This window comes from Anthonomus grandis, chromosome 4, assembly GCF_022605725.1.
Source record: "Anthonomus grandis grandis chromosome 4, icAntGran1.3, whole genome shotgun sequence".
NCBI lineage: Eukaryota > Metazoa > Arthropoda > Insecta > Coleoptera > Curculionidae > Anthonomus > Anthonomus grandis.
This window is the reverse complement of record NC_065549.1, coordinates 20,754,399-20,775,955: the sequence shown is the minus strand read 5'-3', so window position 1 is coordinate 20,775,955 and position 21,557 is coordinate 20,754,399. Positions and strand designations below refer to the sequence as shown.

The 21,557-nt window shown below is 31.0% G+C and overlaps 1 protein-coding gene across 3 annotated transcripts in view; it reads left to right on the top strand.

The window, feature by feature from the left end:
* The window catches only part of LOC126735703 (probable phosphorylase b kinase regulatory subunit beta), a 51,228-nt gene that overhangs the window by 11,009 nt on the left and 18,662 nt on the right, over positions 1-21,557 (top strand). For 2 of the 3 annotated variants that reach the window (XM_050439774.1, XM_050439772.1), the window contains exons 10-18: positions 5,045-5,289; positions 6,163-6,177; positions 11,587-11,806; positions 14,130-14,268; positions 14,329-14,504; positions 14,566-14,714; positions 14,767-14,917; positions 15,033-15,157; positions 15,292-15,472. In XM_050439774.1, the coding sequence (XP_050295731.1) occupies positions 5,045-5,289; positions 6,163-6,177; positions 11,587-11,806; positions 14,130-14,268; positions 14,329-14,504; positions 14,566-14,714; positions 14,767-14,917; positions 15,033-15,157; positions 15,292-15,472 (1,401 nt within the window). The remainder of the gene's footprint in view (positions 1-5,044; positions 5,290-6,162; positions 6,178-11,586; positions 11,807-14,129; positions 14,269-14,328; positions 14,505-14,565; positions 14,715-14,766; positions 14,918-15,032; positions 15,158-15,291; positions 15,473-21,557) is intronic. The other variant, XM_050439773.1, reaches the window with a different exon arrangement.

Here is a 21,557-nt window from a genome sequence, read left to right as displayed (position 1 = left end):
CTGAGATGTAAAGGATGTAGATTGAAGCCTTCCAATAGTTGCCGATGATCAAACCCTCTAACTGGATATATGCCATCCTACCTGAAGGCCAAAAACTTAGCAAATCTACGCTGAACAGATTCAAGGAGACCAACATGATTCTGATAGAGTGGGTTCCATATAATGCAGCCAAACTCCAGTTTTGATCTCACAAAGCAACAGAAAAGTAGTCTTAATGTAGATTCCAAAGTAAAACTCTGAGAACTTCTAATTATGAACCCAAGCCTTCTCAGGGCTGACTTGACTATGTTGTTGAAGTGTGGAACGAATGTAAATTCAGAGTCAAAGGTGATACCAAGATCAGTAATTTGCTCTAATCTACTCAAAATAGTATAATTAATAAAGTAATCAAAATTTAAGGGTGTTTTTGATCTAGAGTAATTGACCACACTACATTTAGCCGCAATCAAGCCTAACCTGTTAACAGCGCACCATACCTCCAATGTATTTAGACAGTTCTGAAGAAAAACACAATCCTCCAAACCATATACATTTAAATATAGCTTCCAATCATCGGCAAAAGCCAGCCTATGACAAATGAGTGACTCAATCAAGTCATTTATAAAAAAAACTAAACAGGAGCGAACCCAGGTTCGAGCCCTGTGGCACACCCGACGTTACGTTAAAAAGTTTCGATTTAAAGCCCTCATATTCAACATATTGAGATCTACCAATCAAGTAGGAATGAAATAAATTAAATAATCTCCCTAAAAACCACACTTTAGAGTTAATTTATGCAGCAAAATATAGTAATCTATCCGATCAAAGGCTTTTTGGGAGTCGGTATAAATAACATCGACTTGAGTATTAACATCAAGTGATTCACAGATGTGGCTAGACAGATAGGATAAGTTAGTAACACAAGATCGCCCGCTAAAAAATCCATGCTTTTTTATTGCGATAGCACTATAGTTTTTTGAATAAAAGAGTTAAACATCCAGGGTTTTCTAACCTGGATGTTTAACTCTTTTCTATTTTTGATGTCTTAATTATTTAATAAGATTTGGTGTATTAAATAAAATGGGTTCAAAATACGCTTTATATTGCTAGCACATGGAATTTTACATAAGTGAAACAACATTACCTGAAAATCTTTTACAAAAACTTAATTTTACAGACCACCCCAGACAACAACATGGTACCTGCATAAATTCCACTAACGAGCTGAACACAATCTTTAATATTTTTATATTAAGATTTTCTGGTAGAATTTTTATATTTCTCTTTTTATTTAATTTAAATGGATTACATGCTCATGAAATTGTCCAAAAATTAGAATTTATCGTAGGGATAATCTTTTCATTGTAAAAGTAATAAAATTCTGAATTGCAATATACAAATTTCAACTTTTTAATTTGAGAAATTTATCTTCTTCTGTTTATTTGACCAAAATGGTCAGCAAAATTAATGCATGATTTAAGTTTTCAAAAATCTAAATAAGAAAATGCATTTTCAAGTTTTAAATGAGCACAGTATACTCATATAAACAGTGAATGTGCTCAAAAATTGATAACTGTTTGTTCAGCCGAACGTCTAGCTGCTCAAATAGTAATTATACTTGATAGGAATGGAATATTATAAAAAGACCATAGTTGAATTCCTTCATTATAAGTTAGTAACCGCTGAGTTTCTACAAATAAAAGTTAGATAGACTGTGCATAAACCAGTGAACAGTCCGGATCTAGAACCGGTTGTGAATATCTGGGAAATGGTTTATCGACGTCTTTATCAACTTTATTACATTTAAAGACATGCATTTCTAAGAATTGATCGTCGCTGTCGAGCCATTATTCAAAATGGAGATGAAAATTCCCATAAATATACTATAATTTAATGGTATAATATATATATTTTATAACTTTTAGTTAATAATAATAATAATAATAAATATTTTTTATTTGCATAGAAGAAACAAAAAAATACAAGTTTACAAAATCTAGCAATAAATTTACGCAAATAAAAGGCCTACAAATTCAGAATTCTGCCATGGCAGATTCTGGTCTTTAACATTGTGGCCCCACACTTCATTAAAAAAAAATGGTAATTTCAGTAACGCTCATTAACAGTAACGCTTAACTAATAACTGATTAAATGCAGCTTTTTCTTTAATCATATACCTAATAAACCTACATATAAAAGTTCTAAATTCTAAATTTGACAGTTTAACATCAAGCAAAACAATACACATTGCAAATACCCAAAAAAACAGATTAAATTTTTTGTTAAATAACAAAAAATAGAAAAATTATTGCAGACAATAAATAAATAAATAAAATGATCCCAATACCAAAAATTGTAATAAATTACTTAAGAAAACAACCATTCAAAAAGTTAAAAAAGAAGAACTTAAATTATATACCCTGCTGATTCATTAGATGTACAATCATCCTATTACGAAAAGTATTACAAGAAATTGATAATTGGTCCGGATCCAAATTTAAAGAATTTATTTGATAAGCAAAATTGTAAGAAAATGATCGTTTAAATAACTGTGTTTTATGTCTCGGAATGAGAATAGTATTTCTTCTTAAATTTAAATGGTGTACATCATTTCTAAAAGTTATTTTTTGATAGAGATAGGGCGGACTACGATATATTAAAATTTTATAAAAAAATTTTAAAGAACGAGCAATTCTTCGATTATGCATATTAAGCCATCCAAGTTCGTGAAGTTTATGGGAGATGCGGTTTCTCCTGCGAATGCCAAATATTAGTCGAATGCAAGAGTTTTGGAGCTTTTGCAGTCTACCCCTATCCTCATAATCAAGACACCAGCCATACACTACATCACAGTAATTACATTGTGAAAGGACCAATGAATCACTTAAAAGCTTCTTAATATCTTTACTTAAATAGTGTCTATGCAAATAAATTAATTTCAATGCAAGATATGCCTTTTTAAGAATATTAGACACGTGATGTTTAAAACGAATATTATTATCTACTATAAGGCCCAAACTCTTACATTTGTCAACAAGTGGAATTCTTTCGTCCCCCAATTTAATGTTTATACCATTTAAAATATTATTTACATTAGTTCGATTACCTATGAATATTATAGATGACTTCAAAGGATTTAATTTTAATAAATGCTTTGAAGAAACATCACAAATAGCTTGTAAATCCTGATTAATTTTAAACTCAGCCATTTTAAAATCTCCTGGTAAAAATGAATAATATAACTGCGTGTCGTCTGCGTAAAAATGATGGGCAATGATAAAAAACAAGGGTCCTAAAATACTACCCTGAGGCACACCACTTTCAACTTCCAAAGGATCAGATATTTCATTATCTATTTTAACACGTTGAATCCGATTATTTAAATAAGAGGCAATTAAATTAATAGCAGCATCAGAAAAACCAATATAATGAAACAAAGACTTTAAAATTGAGTGGCTAACGAAATCAAAAGCTTTAGTATAATCCAACAACACCAGAGCAGAAATCTTACCATCATCCCTAGCCCGAATTACGTCATCAATAACGTCCGCCATAGCCGAAGTACAACTATAATTTGTTCTAAATCCAGATTGCTTAGGTGGTAAAATATCATTATTATTAAGAAAACTACGAATTTGAGAGTCTAGAATGCGTTCGAGAATTTTTGAAAACGTTGGTAAAATACTGATAGACCTAAATTGACTAAAATCTGTTGGATTATGCACTTTCGGCAATGGCAACACGAAGGCTTCTTTCCAACATTTGGGAAAGTAGTTTTTATTAATACACTCGTTAACAATATGTAAAATAAAGGGTATAATAAAAGGACAGCATAGTTGAATTAACGTAATATTAAGATTATCCACCCCGAATGCTTTAGACATAATACGTAATATAATTGCAGAAATAGTATTATAATCAGTGGGATGAAAAGAAAACTTATTTAAGGTTGGTAATGCATTCTGATTATAAAAATTAATTAACTCATCACAATTATCAATATTTGTCACTCTTGTACTATCTATAAAATATGAATTAAAATTGTTGGTATTTACAAAAGATTTAGGAATTTGCTTCTGCTTTGATGGCAATATTTTTCTTAGTTCACGCCACTTGTCCTTGTATGTACAATTCTCAAATTTATCATTATAAAAAGCCCCTTTTTCGGCTCTAATCGCTGTTGTTGTATAGTTTCTAAGCTGTTTGTAATAATTCCATTTAGCTGGCAGTTTAGTTGTTTTAAAATCCTTTAATGCCTTATTTCTTAATTTTTGCAATACCTAGTTTAATATTATCTGTCAGCCACGGAGAATCTTTTTTTTTCGAACAACTATAGTTTTAATAGGAGCATGCTTGTCGAACAATTTGAGTAAGTTATTGTTTAAAAAATGTATCTTATCATCTATGGATTCGAATTCATATATTAAATGAAATGGAACAGCCTCCAAATCCTCTTGAAACTTGTTTAGGTTTATATCTTTTAAGGATCTATAAGATACAATGTGCGGTTGTACAATAGACTCCGTCACATTAAATTCAGAAATTGTTGTTTTTGGTAAACTCGTCCGTGGATTCGGGATTCAACTGATGCTGCTATGTATTGTACGTTTTAATGTCTTCGAGACATTTTGAACATATTTCTTAAATCTTTTAATTTTTTTTATCCGTAATTGATAGATCCGTTCCAGAATTTTGAATTAATTTTCAATTCAGGTATCTAAAGTCATTTTTAGGTTTTTTTTCTAGAGATTGTAGAAAAAAAATTGTTGAAATAGAAACTGAAAATACCTGTCTATATGTCTTTCAGGCATTTGAAGTCCTTTTAATTTTAATATTTTTTTTCTATAGAGCAGATTTTTCTTATAGTTATCTATATCTATTTAATGTCTCCATAATTTTTTGGTGGTATCCTTATACTTATTATGACATATTGGCTTAACTGACAGATGGCTCAATGGTTTTAAAAAATGCATTTAAGTAGTTTAGAATTCGTAGATTAAATTTATTTCTAATGCTGGAAAAAATTAATACTACCTACACCTGTACAACTTATCTGTACTTATAGATCCTGTAATTCCAATGTACTACTACGTAACAGAAGACAATTTATCAAAAGAACGACATGAACCAGGTAGCACTCACAAGAAAATGGCAGCAGATCATGGCCTGTATCTTTGGAATCAAGCAATGTTTGTCTTAGCACAACTCTTAACAGGGGGTCTTTTGCACATTAATGAACTAGACCCCATTAGACGATATCTTCCATCATATAATAGACCTAGAAAAGGCGGAAGATATTCAGCTTTTCAGGTAAAAACTTTTTAATAATAACTTTATGTGCACGTGATGTTTGTAACGTGTTTTGTTTTAGAATTTTATCACACCCAATATATAATAGTGGTCATATATATATATGTATATATATTTATATATAAACTTTTATAAAGGTTTTTTATTTTAAAAAACTTGAACTATGGCATTCCAATTTTCGATTCGTTTATAAAATATTTGATTTATTAAGTTGATGATTCATACCGCATAACAATATTCCCTTATCTCTTGAAAATTAGCAGAGACAAGACATTTTTTTCATTCATTTTAGCACAATTCGACTATACCAAGTGGTTATTGAAAATAGTTTAGTTATTATTAAATTATTCTTCATTGTCGACAAATTTACCTTACCGAAGAAATGACATCTGAAAAAACAAATCGTATTTGCAAAACCATAAACAAAAGAAAAGATGAAGTTTAAATAGTTTAAATTATTAATTGCTTTTTACCATAATTAACAATAGTCCGAAAGTACCTTATTAGAGGTTCATTCAAATTGAAATAATTGTAGCTAAGTTATTTTTTTTTTCATAAGTTGCTATAATTTTGGCCACTACTGTATATGTTTGATTAGAAATAATGTAACAGATATCTTAACTAAATAGCTTCTGAAATATGTGAGAAAGAATAACTAATAAAACAGATTTTAAAAAACCATGCCTCATTAATTGTCTCAAAATTTTAATAAAAATTAAAGTATAGAACTATTCCTGAGAGACTAGTTTACCTCGTCTTATATCCTCACTTTATTATTTCAGGAACTATTTAATAGTGTAATATTACTCACTCTTTGCTTCTATGTCATTAACGTTAAACATGCTAAATAATATTTGTTTTTTACATCTCCAGGCCAAACCGTCGCTAGTAAGTAATTATTTTTTTTAATACATTTTGCAACTAATACACTATTGTTCTTCTATGTTTTACTTTTACTTTCTTTGGCTAAGGCTGTGTTGATTTGGTTTAAAAGTAGCGTTTTATATGTTATCATTAGCACAGCACACTTTAATTCTAATTTGACCGGGAAAGCTTCGAATACTAGATTCTCATTATATTTGTGTACTATGTTTAGGAGAGATTTAAGGCTGGTAAAATAATGATATATACACTGCATTATATTAAACTAGTTCAAATGAATTAATTCGTCTAAAAAACTTGTGTATTGTAACAGCAGAAATCTTAGATGACTAACAGAAATTTTCTCTTCTTTTTCAAATTTAAATTTTAAAATTTGTACACGAATTCAATAGCTGACAGATATGCCTGAATGATAATTTGATACACGTGTGTAAAATGCCCTTTTTATATTATTTCATTCGCCTACGGCTCATGCGACAATTCCCATGAATGAAATTAAATGAAATTTTCCATAAAAAGGATAATTTTACACACTTGTTACATAAATAACTATTTTATTTAGGCTATTTTTAATCCCTATCAATTAGGAAAAACCGTTTCCCTTGTTATTTTCCAATGTATACTAAGTCACTTTTATTTTATTTTAATCAATTTTAAATTGAGAAGAACGTGTTTTAAATTAACTAAGGATCTAAATAAATTATAATATACACATTTTAACAATTTACGCTGCCACAAGTGTGGAAAGCGTAATAAAATGTTTTTTCTATCTGTTATCGGTTTCTTGTTACTATGCCTTTCAGCAACATATACAGTGCATCCATAAAGTAGCGGATAAAGTCAATGAAAATGAAATGGACCGTTTCTGAAAAAAATGCCCGAACCCGTCGATTTTAATATTTGGTTTAGGGTTTTTCTACGTGGAAATTAAATATACCGAATGACTCAAAAAAAAAGTTATGACGTCATCAATATGTTTTTTAAATGGAAATCACCATTTTTTTAACGCAGAATCGAAAGGAACGCATTTTTTTACAAAGGATATGGTACAAATGAATAGTGGTTACATAAGCAATTTTAAACGAAAAATTATGATAAAATGTAAAATTAAAGAAATACCTTTTTAAACTAAATGTTTGAATTGAGCACCGTTAACAATCTGATAATAACCAGATGATTTAAAAATTCTTTTTGAACGTTGGCAATGACATCTGTAGTAATATTTCTAAATTCCTGGTGTATTTATTCTTTTAAATCTTCTAAACTCGCTGGTTTAGTGACATACACTTTACTTTTTAAAAGTTAAATCTGGCGATCTGGGTGGCCATTCAATGAATCTTCGTCTACCTATCCAACGATTTAAAAAAACTTCATCTAGATCATTGCGAACGGGTAAAGCATAGTGTGACGGGGCTCCATCTTGCTGAAAAAAAAGATCACGTTGGTGCATGTCGGATTCTTCCAAATCCGGATACAAAGTTATCAGAGCGGGGATAAGATAATTTTGAAGTCCAAATACCTCTCACCAGTGAGAGTATTAAAAAAGTAAGGTCCTAAAACTCTTCCTTCCGCTATACCGCACCACACATTGACTTTTTGAGGGTGTTGTGTATGACATTCTGTGAACCAATGAGGGTTTTCGGTCGCCCAGTATCGACAATTCTGTCTGTTTACATGACCGTTTAGAGTAAACGTTGCTTCGTCAGAAAATATTATCCGTTTCACAAAATTATCGTTATCATTACATAATTGCTGCATTTGCTCACAAAATTCATTTCGGCGATCAAAATCTTCCGATAGCTCTTGAAGTAAGAATATTTTATAAGGGTGGAACTTTGCTTTTTTCAATACTTTAGGCACAGTACATCGCGATAAATTAACATTAGAAGCCGTGCCTAAGATTGTGGCTTTGGGATTATCTTGGACCGTTAACAGAACGTTAAGCTTATCTTCTTCAGTTGTTGATCCCCGACCAGCTTTATAGGTATCCTGAACATGCCCGAATTCATGAAACTTTGGTTCAACTCTGCTTACCATGCTTTGGCTAATAGGCGACCGATCAGGATTAGTTGCATTAAACAACTGAACTACCTCCTTTTGATTACGCGACATACCTCCGAAACCAATAATGCACAAGATTTCGATTCTTTCACGTTCGGTTAATTTTCTCATATTTCATACAATAACAGTAGGTAAAATAGTAAAATGTAGGAACTAATAAAAGCAGCAGGATGACCGCTTTCGCCTCTCAAAAAGAATTGCAAATGTAAAAATACTTCAAATAGTTGCACTAAAATACATTTACTTTTTGACACTGACAACAACAACTAAAAAAACTATTTCTTAAATTTTACATTTTATCATCATCTTTCATTCAAAATTGCTTATGTAACCACTATTCATGTACCATATTCTTTGTAAAAAAAAGCGTTCTTTCTGATTCTGCATTTAAAATAATGGCTTCCGTTTAAAAAACATATTGATGACGTCATATCTTTTTTTGGAGTCACCCTGTATATTTAATTTCCACGTAGAAAAACCCTAAACCTAATATTAAAATCGACGGGTTCGGGCATTTTTTTCAGAACGGTCCATTTCCCTGATTGTATTCCCTGATTTTAGTACCAAAACTAATAATTCCTTTTAATATTTCATAATAAAGGCAAATTATATATTCTCTTGTATTAAACAATTTTATTTCACATAAAAAAAGTTTCGAATATATTGTGCATAACTTAAAGCTAGTTAATCCCCTCTTACTGTTCTTTATGCTTTTGTAGCAACATATTACCGTTGATTGAATTTTTGGGATGATACGCAATCTTGTGTTATAAAATGTACCCGGTGGACTATCGATTACCGCGCAGTTTCGTTTACCGACTGGTGATACCGCCAAACGGTAAACCCAGGAACAATTCATTTCATCTTCTGGCTGCTTTGAGTGAGGTTTTTAACGACGCTGGAATCTTGGGACGCGCGGCCGTGTTGTTTATTTTTTCAAGACAATGGCGACGATGCTAACGGCACTTTTATTCATTTTGTTTAAACAGTCGATATTTAAATCACCTGTGATCTAGCATAAATAACTGGATAAATCGGATAACACAATAGGGTGTCATTTAGGTGGTCAAGTAATGTATTGGAAGGTGGTGAAATCTCTTAAAACTTAAATTTTATCAACAAATAATAAATTACTTACCAAAATCCTTTTTTGAGACAAAAATGAATAAATGAAAACAAAAAAAATTAACAAAAAAGTTATAATTCCAACAATAAACATGATGCTTTTTTCATTCTATATTCAAGAGTGTAAAGTTTTTATATAAAAAGCCTGTTGCACTTAATTTACTAAAAACTAATATTTACAAAATATTTGGAACAGATTTTCAGATATAAGTATGTTTCACGTAAATATAAAGAGTAAATACAATAATTCATAAGACTTAACATCTATCTACGGTACTATAATTTTTATTATAAGTTTTTTTTTAGAGTTAATAATTTTTTGCAAAAAGTGGCCCGTATTGTCATGTGATTCTTGACAATACGGGCTGTGAAGCCAGCCAATATCTCAAAAACTGTACAAAATTTAAAAAGTTTGGAATAAGGTTGTTAATAACACTCAATAAAACATGCATAGATGCCAAGGAATAATAATGATTAACATTTTTATGGGATTTAGTATCTGAAAACTTATTCACTAGTCTGACTATCGTCCAATTGTAAAAAATCTTTGACATCTTCACAATTTCCACTATATAATGATTTCTGCAACCTAATATTAATGTTGCATCAAAGCAATTCGAAACTGCTGCACACTTGGCTTTGCATTATATCCACACCTATTTCTTATTACAGAAATTAGATTTTCTAGAGGATTTTGATTAAGGTGCTTAGTTAAGACATATTTGCAAGAGTTTGTCAAATATTCAAATAAAACAAGGACTGAATGAAGGGTCCAAATAAATCCGTTAATGCAGTGAATATTATTTCTTTTTTTATTATATTCATGTATTTCAATTGAGCTAAAATAATTCAGACCAAATTTTAAGTTATTTAACGACGTGGGGTGTTGAGCAGATATGGGTCGTCTATCAGGATTTGAATCAAATAAAGTTAGATTGATTGAGTCTATTGAGAGAGTCAAATATGGTGTTAATGTTGTTTAAAAAGTTTGCAGTATTTTCGGCAGTATCACTGTCAGTTGTATGCAAATAAAATGATGTTTTTATTGCAGCTGCAAATAAATTCGAGACAAGCTGGGCAGCCAGTTTAACTCTCATTTTTTGCCAAGTATTTGGATTTATGTGGATATCTGTAATTTTCGGTAATGTGGTTTTAACAACATCTTGCCAAGGTAGAGAAATTCCATTATTCGAAATTCTAACTTCAGATTCATGAAATAATTTCTTTTTAGTAAGTGAGAAACATCAAACATTTATAATAATATTACGAATTTCGAAAGACCTTTTTTTAAAATTAATAACATTCAAAGGCTAGCTTTTTTAGAAATTTTAAACATAGCCTGTATTAATAAGTTGAATAGAATTTAATATTTATTATTATATCTTTTATGAAAATGCCATAATGAATAAACCATTTATTAAAAAAGAGTACAAGAATACTTACTTTTCCAAGATAAGCGTACCGCATTTTTTTGAGTAGTTTCCTTTTGCCACTTATATCATTTTTCAAAAAATGATTTTCACATATATGTTTATCTTTTAGCAGTATCTCCTCCATCAGCAAAATATTCATATTACCAGAATTCTAAATCCACTCAAAACGTATAATTGGTTTAGACACTGGGAAAATGTAGACTAAAATCTAACAAGCCGTCCTCAAGGGTCAAGACTCAAAGCGCCCGAGTTTTCAGGTCGTATCATGCAAAGCCAATACGCAGCAACTGTTGGCACACGCCTTTAACAAAATTCTCGGGTTCACCGAAAGCGATGCGACGGTGTCGCCATCCCATTGTCGGGTACATTTGAAGGTAAATTTTCGTCCATCAGGTTGCGCATCATCCCCAAATATTCAATCAACGATATTACTATATTTGGCTTGTTTTTCTTGATAAAGCTGTATTGTTTCGTACTAACATATTAATCTTATTTTGTTCGATAAGTTATTTTATTTTGCATCGGCATGCTTTTTTTTAATTCTGTTGGAATTAATCGACTTCTTACTATTCTGTTGTATGAATTGATTATTTTTAAGCAACGTTGATGAATCAAAGGTTTTTTAAGTTTATTTTTGTAAAAGATATGACGTATGACGATATGTTATAATTTCGTGAATAATGATTTCAATGCAGTATAAATAGAATGTTTATAAACCTAAAAAACCTTTGACTTTGAAAACTTTGGGTACTTCAAACGATACCTTCGAAAATAAAAATAAAAATAACCAATGTAGGGTACAGCAACGGATCTTGTGGTCCAAATCGTCCTTATCGCAGAATCTATGCGTCTTCAGGCCATGATGGCTACTTATGGTATCCAAACCCAGACTCCTCATGAAGTCGAACCCGTTCAGATTTGGTCCTCAACACAACTGGTTAAAGTGTACCAACATCTTGGCGTAAACAAGAAGTTAAAATTGCAAGGGAGGCCCGAAAGACCAGTAGGCAGCTTAGGTAAGTTAATAGATTTAACAATCAAAGTAATAAAGATTAGCTTAAGTTAGAAACTCTTCTAACTTAACTAGGCTTCAATACGCTTTAATCTTTGAAATCCTGAAACTGTATATTTATGGAATTGCAATCAAGGCATTAAATCAGTAGACCAAGCTGGCCACGTTAATGCCAATATTTCACTTCACGATGATCTTTTAATATTTTTTTTAATTTGGTATATGGTCGCAGTTTACCGACTAATGGGGCGGATGTTCTATCTGGTTCTTCGTGGATTTTCTGTATTTCAATACTGAATTTTATGACAATTAACCTGTCCTCGGTTAGTAAAAGTATTATAGGAAAAAACTGAGATTAGTAGAACTATACAGGGTGGCGCATTGATGACGGACATCTCTGCTCTGGGCCTTGTATACTCTCCGCGCTTCTGTGTGGCTTAATAGCACTCAGGTTAAAAAAATTGACGCACAACTAAACAACATGAGAATGATTGCTAGCGTAATCAACTCCACACCAACTGATTGGTTACTAGTACTGAGCGATATTTTACCGCCTCACCTCCGACGAATCAATATGCTGAAAAAGGAATATAAAAGGATACTCAACAATAGAGAGTATATAATACAGAACTATATCGATGACGGCAACAGAAATCGACTACGCTCGAGAAAGCCACCAACAAAGACTGCCATAAAAAAAAAGAAATGTCATAGATTTCAATATCATAAACAGGTGGACTCACGAATGGACTGAAACTCAGCCAAATAACAACATGCCCTGCATAACAGACAAACCTCCTGGCTCTAATTTACCACTTAAGACCTGGTGCATACTTAATCACCACCTTCGATCTTAGACGCGACCCCTAAAATCTTAAATGGGGGGTCCTTATGAGTGATACCTTATTTTAAAGGTAATGCAATTCCTTTGATATACTTTATAATTCATGTACTTCACTTCAGTAGCTGAATTTATCATGAGATATGCACACAGCAGCTACAAAAATTAAATGTTTGGGCTGGTATTTTTGGCGATCATTTAGTTGGCACCTTTTTCTTACCTGAAAATTTGACCGGTGAAATGTATTTGAAATACTGGAAGACGTCATAGATTCTGTATTGTTAAGTGCCATAATCGACAACGATGATGTCCCGCCATATTACGCATTATTTGTTCGACAATATTTAGACGTTTCCAGATCGATAGATTGGTAAAAGAGATGCCATTAAATGGCTCCCAAGATCGCCAGATTTATCACCTGTGGATTTATTTTTATGGGGTCACTTAAAAACCAAAATATATACTTCTCCGCCATTTAGAAGATCGTTAAAAGATTTGCAGCGAGTGGCTTCAAATTACTCCTCAAATATTGTAATATGTTCAAAGCATTTTGAGGAAAATCTTTATTACTGCATGGAGAGTCATGCTGGTAATTTCCAACATTTACTTGCATGAGGGGTTAGTTCATTCTTCATCTTTAAACTACTTTCCTGCCAAATGTATTGATCTGCACTAAAGATGATGTATTAGTTTTATTTAAGCTTTAAATCAATAAAGCTTCCAACCATTTTAAAGGAAATTAAAACACCCTTAAAATAAGGTATCACTTGACCAGCATTTTCGATATTCACTATAAAAGAATATAACTTATAGATATTTGGAGAGCTAAGATATTGATTAAGCATATTGCCAGGATTTTTTCGTTTATGAATACTGGTTTGCAGATGATATTAAATGCAGCTTAAACTTACTTCTTAGTATTGAGCAACAAATGCTTTGTCGACCGTATAGGCCGTTTTTAATCCGTATAGAGAAACCCCTAAACAAATCAGACTTAAATGGGAATCTTAGCGCTTAAAAGCAATTTTCTACTTAGTCATACCTACCAATTGATCCAAAAAACAGATTGCCTGAAATCTTTTATTTTAATATGATTTCTGCCATGTATAATCAGTACCCTTTATCCCATATCCATATAATTTTTAAAGTATAATTACGTGAATAATAGCGCCAATGCATCAGAAAAAAAGCCTATGGTTTTTAACTTTGGTTTAGATGAAATTTTCTAATGCGTTTAAGCTAAAACCTAAAATAACATGTATTGTAGAAAGCCCTTCTTTAAATCCAAATGGTCTTGTAAATAGTATTTTATGCTTATATAAAACAACCGATAGTTTTCAAGTCGATAGTTTTCTAGCTTATATTTTCGCATTTTTTAACAAATTGCCTGGTAATATTTCTGTATTTTTCACTATTTATTTTCTCTTATTACATTAAGAAACTGTTTATCGAATATATAATTTAACATTTAATTTATATTTTTTAGGTACTAGTAAACTGTACAGAATCTGCGGACAAACAGTCCTGTGCTATCCTCTCATTTTTGAAGTCTCAGACTTTTACCTTTACAGAGATATGGCCCTATTAATTGACGACATAAAAACTGAGCTGCAGTTTGTTGGAAGGTGAGTGCAAATTAAAACAATAATATTGACTTACTTTAACTTTATTGTTCTCTTTTGTAGATATTGGCGTTTGTCAGGTCGGCCTACTGTTTGCCTCTTAATTAAAGAAGAACATATGAGAGATCCTCAGTTTAAGAAAATGCTCGATTTATTAGCTATGTTAAAAAAAGGTTACTGTGACAATGTGAAAGTCAGAATAGGGAGACTGCAGAATCTTATTTCAAGTTCCTGCGTTGGTATGGCTTAAAGTTTGCCTTGATATTAAACATTTTCTCAATATTTTGGCATGTTTTATAGAACATTTGGACTTTATGAATGCCTTAGAAGACACTGGGGAAACCTGTTTCAATCACTTTCAGCAGCTGGAGCATGATTATATTGGATATCAAAGTTTGACCGATGTTCCTCGCGTCTTAAATTACAATGACGAGTTAAAAGATCTTTCGGTAACTTCCTCAATGTTTGTTAACTTAATTTTTTTAAACGTAACGTTTGTAGGAGTACAAAAACAAGTCTACAAATGAAATAATTGAAGTTTTGAAAAACTTGGAAACTTTATATGGCAGAGTACAACTTTTTGGTTTTTTACTTGAAAAGGAAGGCAAGAACTTTAAATTTGGAGATCATACCATTGATGAGTGTTTACATAGTAAGTCTGATTTAGTAGTAGACTTAAAGATTTTGTTTTCAAAAGTCTATAACTGTAACACCGAACGAAAGAATTGATTGAATTTTCTATTGTGAAAAATACTTATTTATTTTAGGTCTTTATCATAAAGCTGGCTGTCTAAGGCACTGGGCAGCTGTTCGATATGTAAGCAGTTTGCTACGTCACACTGTAGATTCTATCAGTCCATTCATTACAGCTGTTTTAGTTCATGGCAAACAGGTACGTACAGTTAAATACGTAAATAAATTATAAATAATAAAAAAATAACACAGTTTATTTATGGTGCTATTATCTTTATGTTCTTTGGTTTAAGATATTATTTCTTTTTATTGCTAATTATCTTTTTTGTATAGTTAACAGTAGGAGTGATTGGTCAAAAAGAAACAGTTTTTGATAAGCCAATGACACCTTCAGAGATTCAATCTGTTGTTTATAGTACCATACAACCATACGATGTGATTCAGGCTGTACTGCAACAGGAAGTTACACTTTATTGTGGCAGATTAATATCTACCAACCCAGAACTTTTCAAAGGTAAGGCAGATTTAGTGAAAAAATGTTAGTCAATAATAAAAAATAAAAAAAAATTCAAAATTAAAATTGTTGTTTTCATAACAGTCAGGAAAATTTGTACATTGGTCAAAATTTGTGAAAATATCTGCTACTTTTTTTTATCAAAGAATGTTATATTGGGATTATATCCCATGCGTGTACGCAGACGTTTTGAGTTAAATATAAATAATTCTATAATGCAATTTTCTAATTTAAAAGTTTTTAATTTAGAAAATTATTATACTTTATGGTAACTAAGTGAAAAATGCAATGTATTGTGTCGATATTTTTTGTAGAACTCCAGACTTTTAGAGCCCTTCCGCTGCACGGGTCTGATATGCCTAATTATAACTTCTCAAGATTATATTCATTGGGTGTGAGGAAACATTGACATAGTGGTCTCAAGTTAATTTTTTTAAATTTGGTAATATAATGGATTTTTAACGGTATTGCTTATATATTATCACTTGTAATAGCGCTATACCTAATGGTTTAGTTAAGGTCTAAATAATTTATTAAAAAAATCTTCTCAATAGTTCAGGTTTATGAGATAACATTTCTAAGCGGATTTTAATTTTTCTGTAATTATAGCGGCATAATACTCAATAATAATAGCCCAAGCATGGTTTATGTTTCTTAATAATATGGCCAATAAAATTTTAAGTTTTTAAAATAATATATCATATCGAGCATAGAAACTAAAACATCTTTATCCAATTACAGTAGAATTCCTCTTAACCGGTCACCTCGGGACTGGCCGGTTGCCGTTTTGGCCGGTTAATCCGAAGTGTACTTATATAGGTGTACATAATACATATTATATTATGTTCATTATCTATGTTATGTACATATGTATATGTATTGAAGAGAGTATTACACATATATATGAACATAATAAATATAAAATAATGGAGTAATATTCTTTATATAGTTATCTGTTTCATATTTACATACATGAAGGTGCTACATCAACAAATATACATAGGTATGTAAGTTTAATATGCAATTATTTTTTGAAAAAGTCTGTGATTTTCTTCTGTTTTTTAACCTTCAGTGAATTTCTGAATGCGATATCCCTCCATTTTCTAATCACCAAAACGTCTAATGCTGTTGACTCATGTTGCTGCTTAATGTATTTTAATGCAAGTTCCATTACATTTTTGGCTTCTTCATGAGAAATTGTTTTTTCCTCTTCAACATCACTACAAATTCATTTTCAAGGTGATCGTCACAACCAATTTTCCACATCTTCTGGTTGCAATGCTTTCCTGTTAACTTTTGAAGGTCTTGTAGAGTGGATTTGTTTTCTTCTTCTTCAGTCCCTGCAATATGCGAGATCGCAACTAGATTCTCAACATCTGGCCAAAGTTTTCTCCAAGATTTAATAAACGTTGAAGAGGGCATTTTTTGAAATGCTGTAGCTAACATATAGATAACGTCCTTGATATTGATCTTTTTGATGACTTCTAAAAGACTTTTGTCTTCACTCTCCGAGTGTCAGAGTGTGCAGAATTTCAGAAACAAGTTTACGTCTGTATCGTCTTTTTAAGCTTTCGATCACTCCTTGGTCCATTGGTTGCACTAAGCTTGTCACATTAGGAGGAAGGTAAACTAATTTTATGTCATCTACATCGCAGTCATGAGGATGGGTTGGAGCATTATCTAACACTAGAACTGCTTTGAGAGGGTTAAAAAACATTTAAAAAGTTAACACTTTTTAAATGTTTTTTTAACTCTTGGAACACACTCTAAATTAAACCACTCTTTAAACAGGTCTGAATTCATCGACGCTGATTTTTGTGACTTATAATAGACCGGAAGGGACGATGGATTCAAGTTTTTGAATGTCCGTGGTTTAGCAGACTTGCCAATAACGAAAAGAGGAATTTTATGAGTTCCCGCTGCATTCGAACAAACGGCGACTGTAATACGTTCTTTGTTCTTTTTAAAGCCAGAGGCAGACTGTTCATGACTGCCTAGAAAAGTTTTTTCTGGTAACATTTTAATGTTTAGCCCGGTCTCGTCCATACTATAAACTTGTTCTAGAGATAATTCCTCTGTTTTAACCATTTCACCAAACTTAGTCTTGAATTCTGTCACACCTGAAGTATCAGCAGACAGTTTTTCTCCCCTTACATGTGCGAAATGAATTCCGTCTCGCTTTTTCCATCGATTAAGCCAACCATCACTTGCCACAAATTCGCCTCCATTATTAATCTTCTGGTGGATAGCCAGAGCTTTTTCTTTTAAAATTGGGCTAAGAGTAATTTATTTAGTTAGTCGGGAATTTGTGTTTCACAAAAAAGATGTAAGAGAATGTAAGAAATTTTTGTTAAAAATAATCTATAGGAGCCATTTTTGTATTATTTCCAAGGAATTTAAATACATGTGTTATAAATTCTAAACAAAAAGCCACTGTTTGTTTAGAGTTTATAATATAGGTGCGAGGTTGCGACTTTACTTAGATTAGAAGGAATTTTATTATATTGTGCATATATCCAGTAGCTGAATCTTTAAAATCAGGTTTTGTGCTGAGGTGTTATAAGGTTTTTATTTCTTAAATCCGGGTCGTCATCATATCTGGATTTTTTGCCAAGTTAACCTGGGCATTTAGAAAAAATAATTTTATTAATTTTTTTTAGAGTATATATTACAAAATGACATATAGACAACAATAAATTACAAACTCGCACTTACTTTAGTGTTTTTAAAACAAGTCTATGATTTTTTCATATTATGGCTGATATTAAAACCTTTTTTATTTTAATGGATTCAGAATGAGCTGATAATAGATTAAAAAGTCTTGGCCTTAGAAATGAAATGTGGCGTTGATAGGTCATAGGTCATGAAATTAACCCTGTTTAAACAAACGTGTTCTTATGCAACAAATCTTGGCCTGTGAGTGTTTTAAATATTGAAATTGTCGAAACAGTGGGCTGCCAAGGCAGTTGTGCATATAGGTCTCCTGATGGACCCGTCATGCCCCACCGGGGGTTACCAGAGAGACCGATGGCCTTAGAGAAACCGATAAGGCTCTCTGATCTGAAGGACTTAAAGTCACTCGGTGCACTGAAAGTGTTACCCAAGTATTTGAACCTGGCGCGCATCAGCGCTACATGGTCAACGGTTTCATCCTCCTCACAGCACCACCGGCATTTCGTGTTGTCCGCAATACCGATGGTATGGAGATGGCTTCTTAAGTGCCAGTTACTGGTTAAAAGACCTGTCACTAGCCGAATTTCGCGTCTTTTGTTATAAATATTATTGTTCTGCATATAACTTAATAACGTTTTTGAGATAGCATTCTTTTAAAGCTCTACTTTGGGCACATAAATGAGAAGAATAAGAAAACCAAAAAGAGTATCTTTTTGGTTTTTTATTTATAATTCTTAAAATATATTTTACACAAGACATTTATTTACATATATTTTACTCATACCGTAGTTTAAAACAGATTTTACTGTAGCTTGATAGCCTATTTTCAAAGTTCAGGCGGTATATACTCACAAAGTTAATAAAATTTATAAATTGGTTTTCTGATTTTTTTATCTAGTCGATGTTTACATAGTACCTTAGGTTTTTATCTACTATATTAACTCGTAAATATTTTAGGGAAGTAACAGCAGAAATTAAAGTATTATATTAACAATTTACTAGGTCTTTTGTAAGACAATCTTAGTGATGGTTTTTTTAATTCTGAATTCTGTCTGTTCTGATTGTTGTTGTAGATAGAAATTAATAAAGTGAGTTTTGCTATAATTTAGGGTTAGAAGATGCGGATCCAACCACAGTTTTACCAATGAAATATATATCTCTGCTAATATATGAACTTTAATCCATATTTTCGCTTTTACCAAAATAGCAGAGTCATCAACGTAACAAATGATAGAACTATTTATTTCTGGCCAAATGTTTGCAAAGTTATATATTGTAAATAATTGTGGCACACCAGATTTTACCTTTCTTTTTTCTCCAACTAGGTAATTTTTTTTAACTTGAGGAATGCTAAATCAGTTCTCTTTCTAGCAAATTTCACTTAATAATAATAACATAATATGATGTGCCACAGTGTCAAATGCCCGCGCTAGGTCGATAACAAAAAACACTACAGCTTTATAATCTTCATTAAAATTATTTTCTAGTTTTTCAGTTAACAGTCCTCACTACTCATTTTACTTCAAAAACCAAACTGGTTATTGGTCAAAAAATTTATATTTTGCAAGTGTTTCTCGAACTTAATTTTAATACACTTTTCTAACAAATTATTAACAGTACTAAAAATTAATTAATGGCCATAGGTCGAAAACTTTCAATTCTTTGTCTATCGCCACCCTTGAATACAGGAGTTATAATAGAGTTTTTAATTAAGAACTCTAACACTAGGATAGGTGCCCGTTTTATGAACCAAATTTATAATATCTCAGAGCCTGCAGCAAAACCAAAAAATCCTTAACGAATGACATAACTAAAAAATCTTTAAATATAAAATAACAAATCCTTAATGATTAAAGCAAAAATATCGTAATTTGCAGAAGCTTTATTTTTTAGAGAATTGATTTTCATAATTAATTAATTTGCCGTGACTTTTGATGAACTTGTTGGACAGTACGCGACAGGCATTTTAAAAAATAATTATTTTTTAGTGTTTTGTCCTTAAGATTTTTCCTGATATTACAATAGTAGTCCAAAAATTGCTAAAACATTTTATCATTTTCAGTTATTTCAATATTTTTTTTTTGTATTATAAAACGTATAGCTACAATTTTATTTAACATTTAATTTGTGACCTCCTTTACACTTTCCGATACTATTTTTTTATATTGGTTAAATCTTTATTTAGTTTATTTTGGTAAAAAGTTGCTTTTTTAATTAGTAAGCATATTGCCTATATTGCGTAAAACGTTCTTGTTTTTCTATATCTAAATGTACTTAAATGCACTTCTTTTCTTAATTTATCGCGGTTTTTAATTATGATTCCGGTAATTCTTTTTTTGCTACTTTTTGATTATTTTTACAGTAGCTAGCATTTAAAATTATAGTTGTTATATTATTGAGAAAAATATTCATATAAATGTTTGGATCAAATTTAGTATATTATCCTGGTTCAACTTGTTAAGTGAATTTGCTATTTCTCAAAAGTTTATTATTCGTTTAGTAGTATTTGGTTACTGTAGTTGGAAATTTTTCAAGGAATTTTTAAGTTGTTATTCAAAAGTTCAGAACAATAGAAAAGTTATCTGCTAAGCTGCTTGAGATGGTTTATGCAACTTTTTGCATTTCCTGTCACCCTAGTGAAATCATTAATTTGATACATACCCCATATGATTTAAAGTTTAAAACAGTTAAAATATTCATTAAATGTTAATATTTAGCCACTTTATATTACGCACATCACTCACCCCTCTATCGAACTTTCTCATCCCATTTAACAGCCTTATGGAGCATTCTGCATGTATTAAATATCCCTTCAGTCAGTTGTACAATAACACAGAGGTAAAGTGGGACAATGCAAGGCTATCTTATAAAACTTTCCTAATGTCTTTATAAAGTAGATGTATTTGACTATAAAGTAATTTTAAAATTAACAATTGCTTTTTAAACCATTTATAACTATGTTCATCGCGAAATCCATTAGTACACCAATATAGATAGGTATAGTGGTACATTTTATCTTTTCACCACCTATACATTAATATATTAATTAACTCTGAATTTTGTAGTGAAATCAATTTATTACGGCAAAAAAACGGATTAAAAATACGTTATTCTTATAAAATATTGGTCAAATTAGAATCAGCTGTACATATAAACTTAAATTATTTATTTATCTTTTTATTTCAGTATTTTTAACAAGATTATTTTTTCTTTGAGAGTACTAGATACTGTATTTATTTTGTTGTATTAATTAATTGCAAATTATTAAATCACCAGGATCTGCTCCAAAATGTAATCTTCCTATTATTTACAAAAAAATAGTCGGTACTTTATTTAAATTTTGATTTTGGCCTTAGTTATTGTACCTTTCGTTTCGCATTTAAATTTTAATGTTCAGGGCGTTATTTTATTG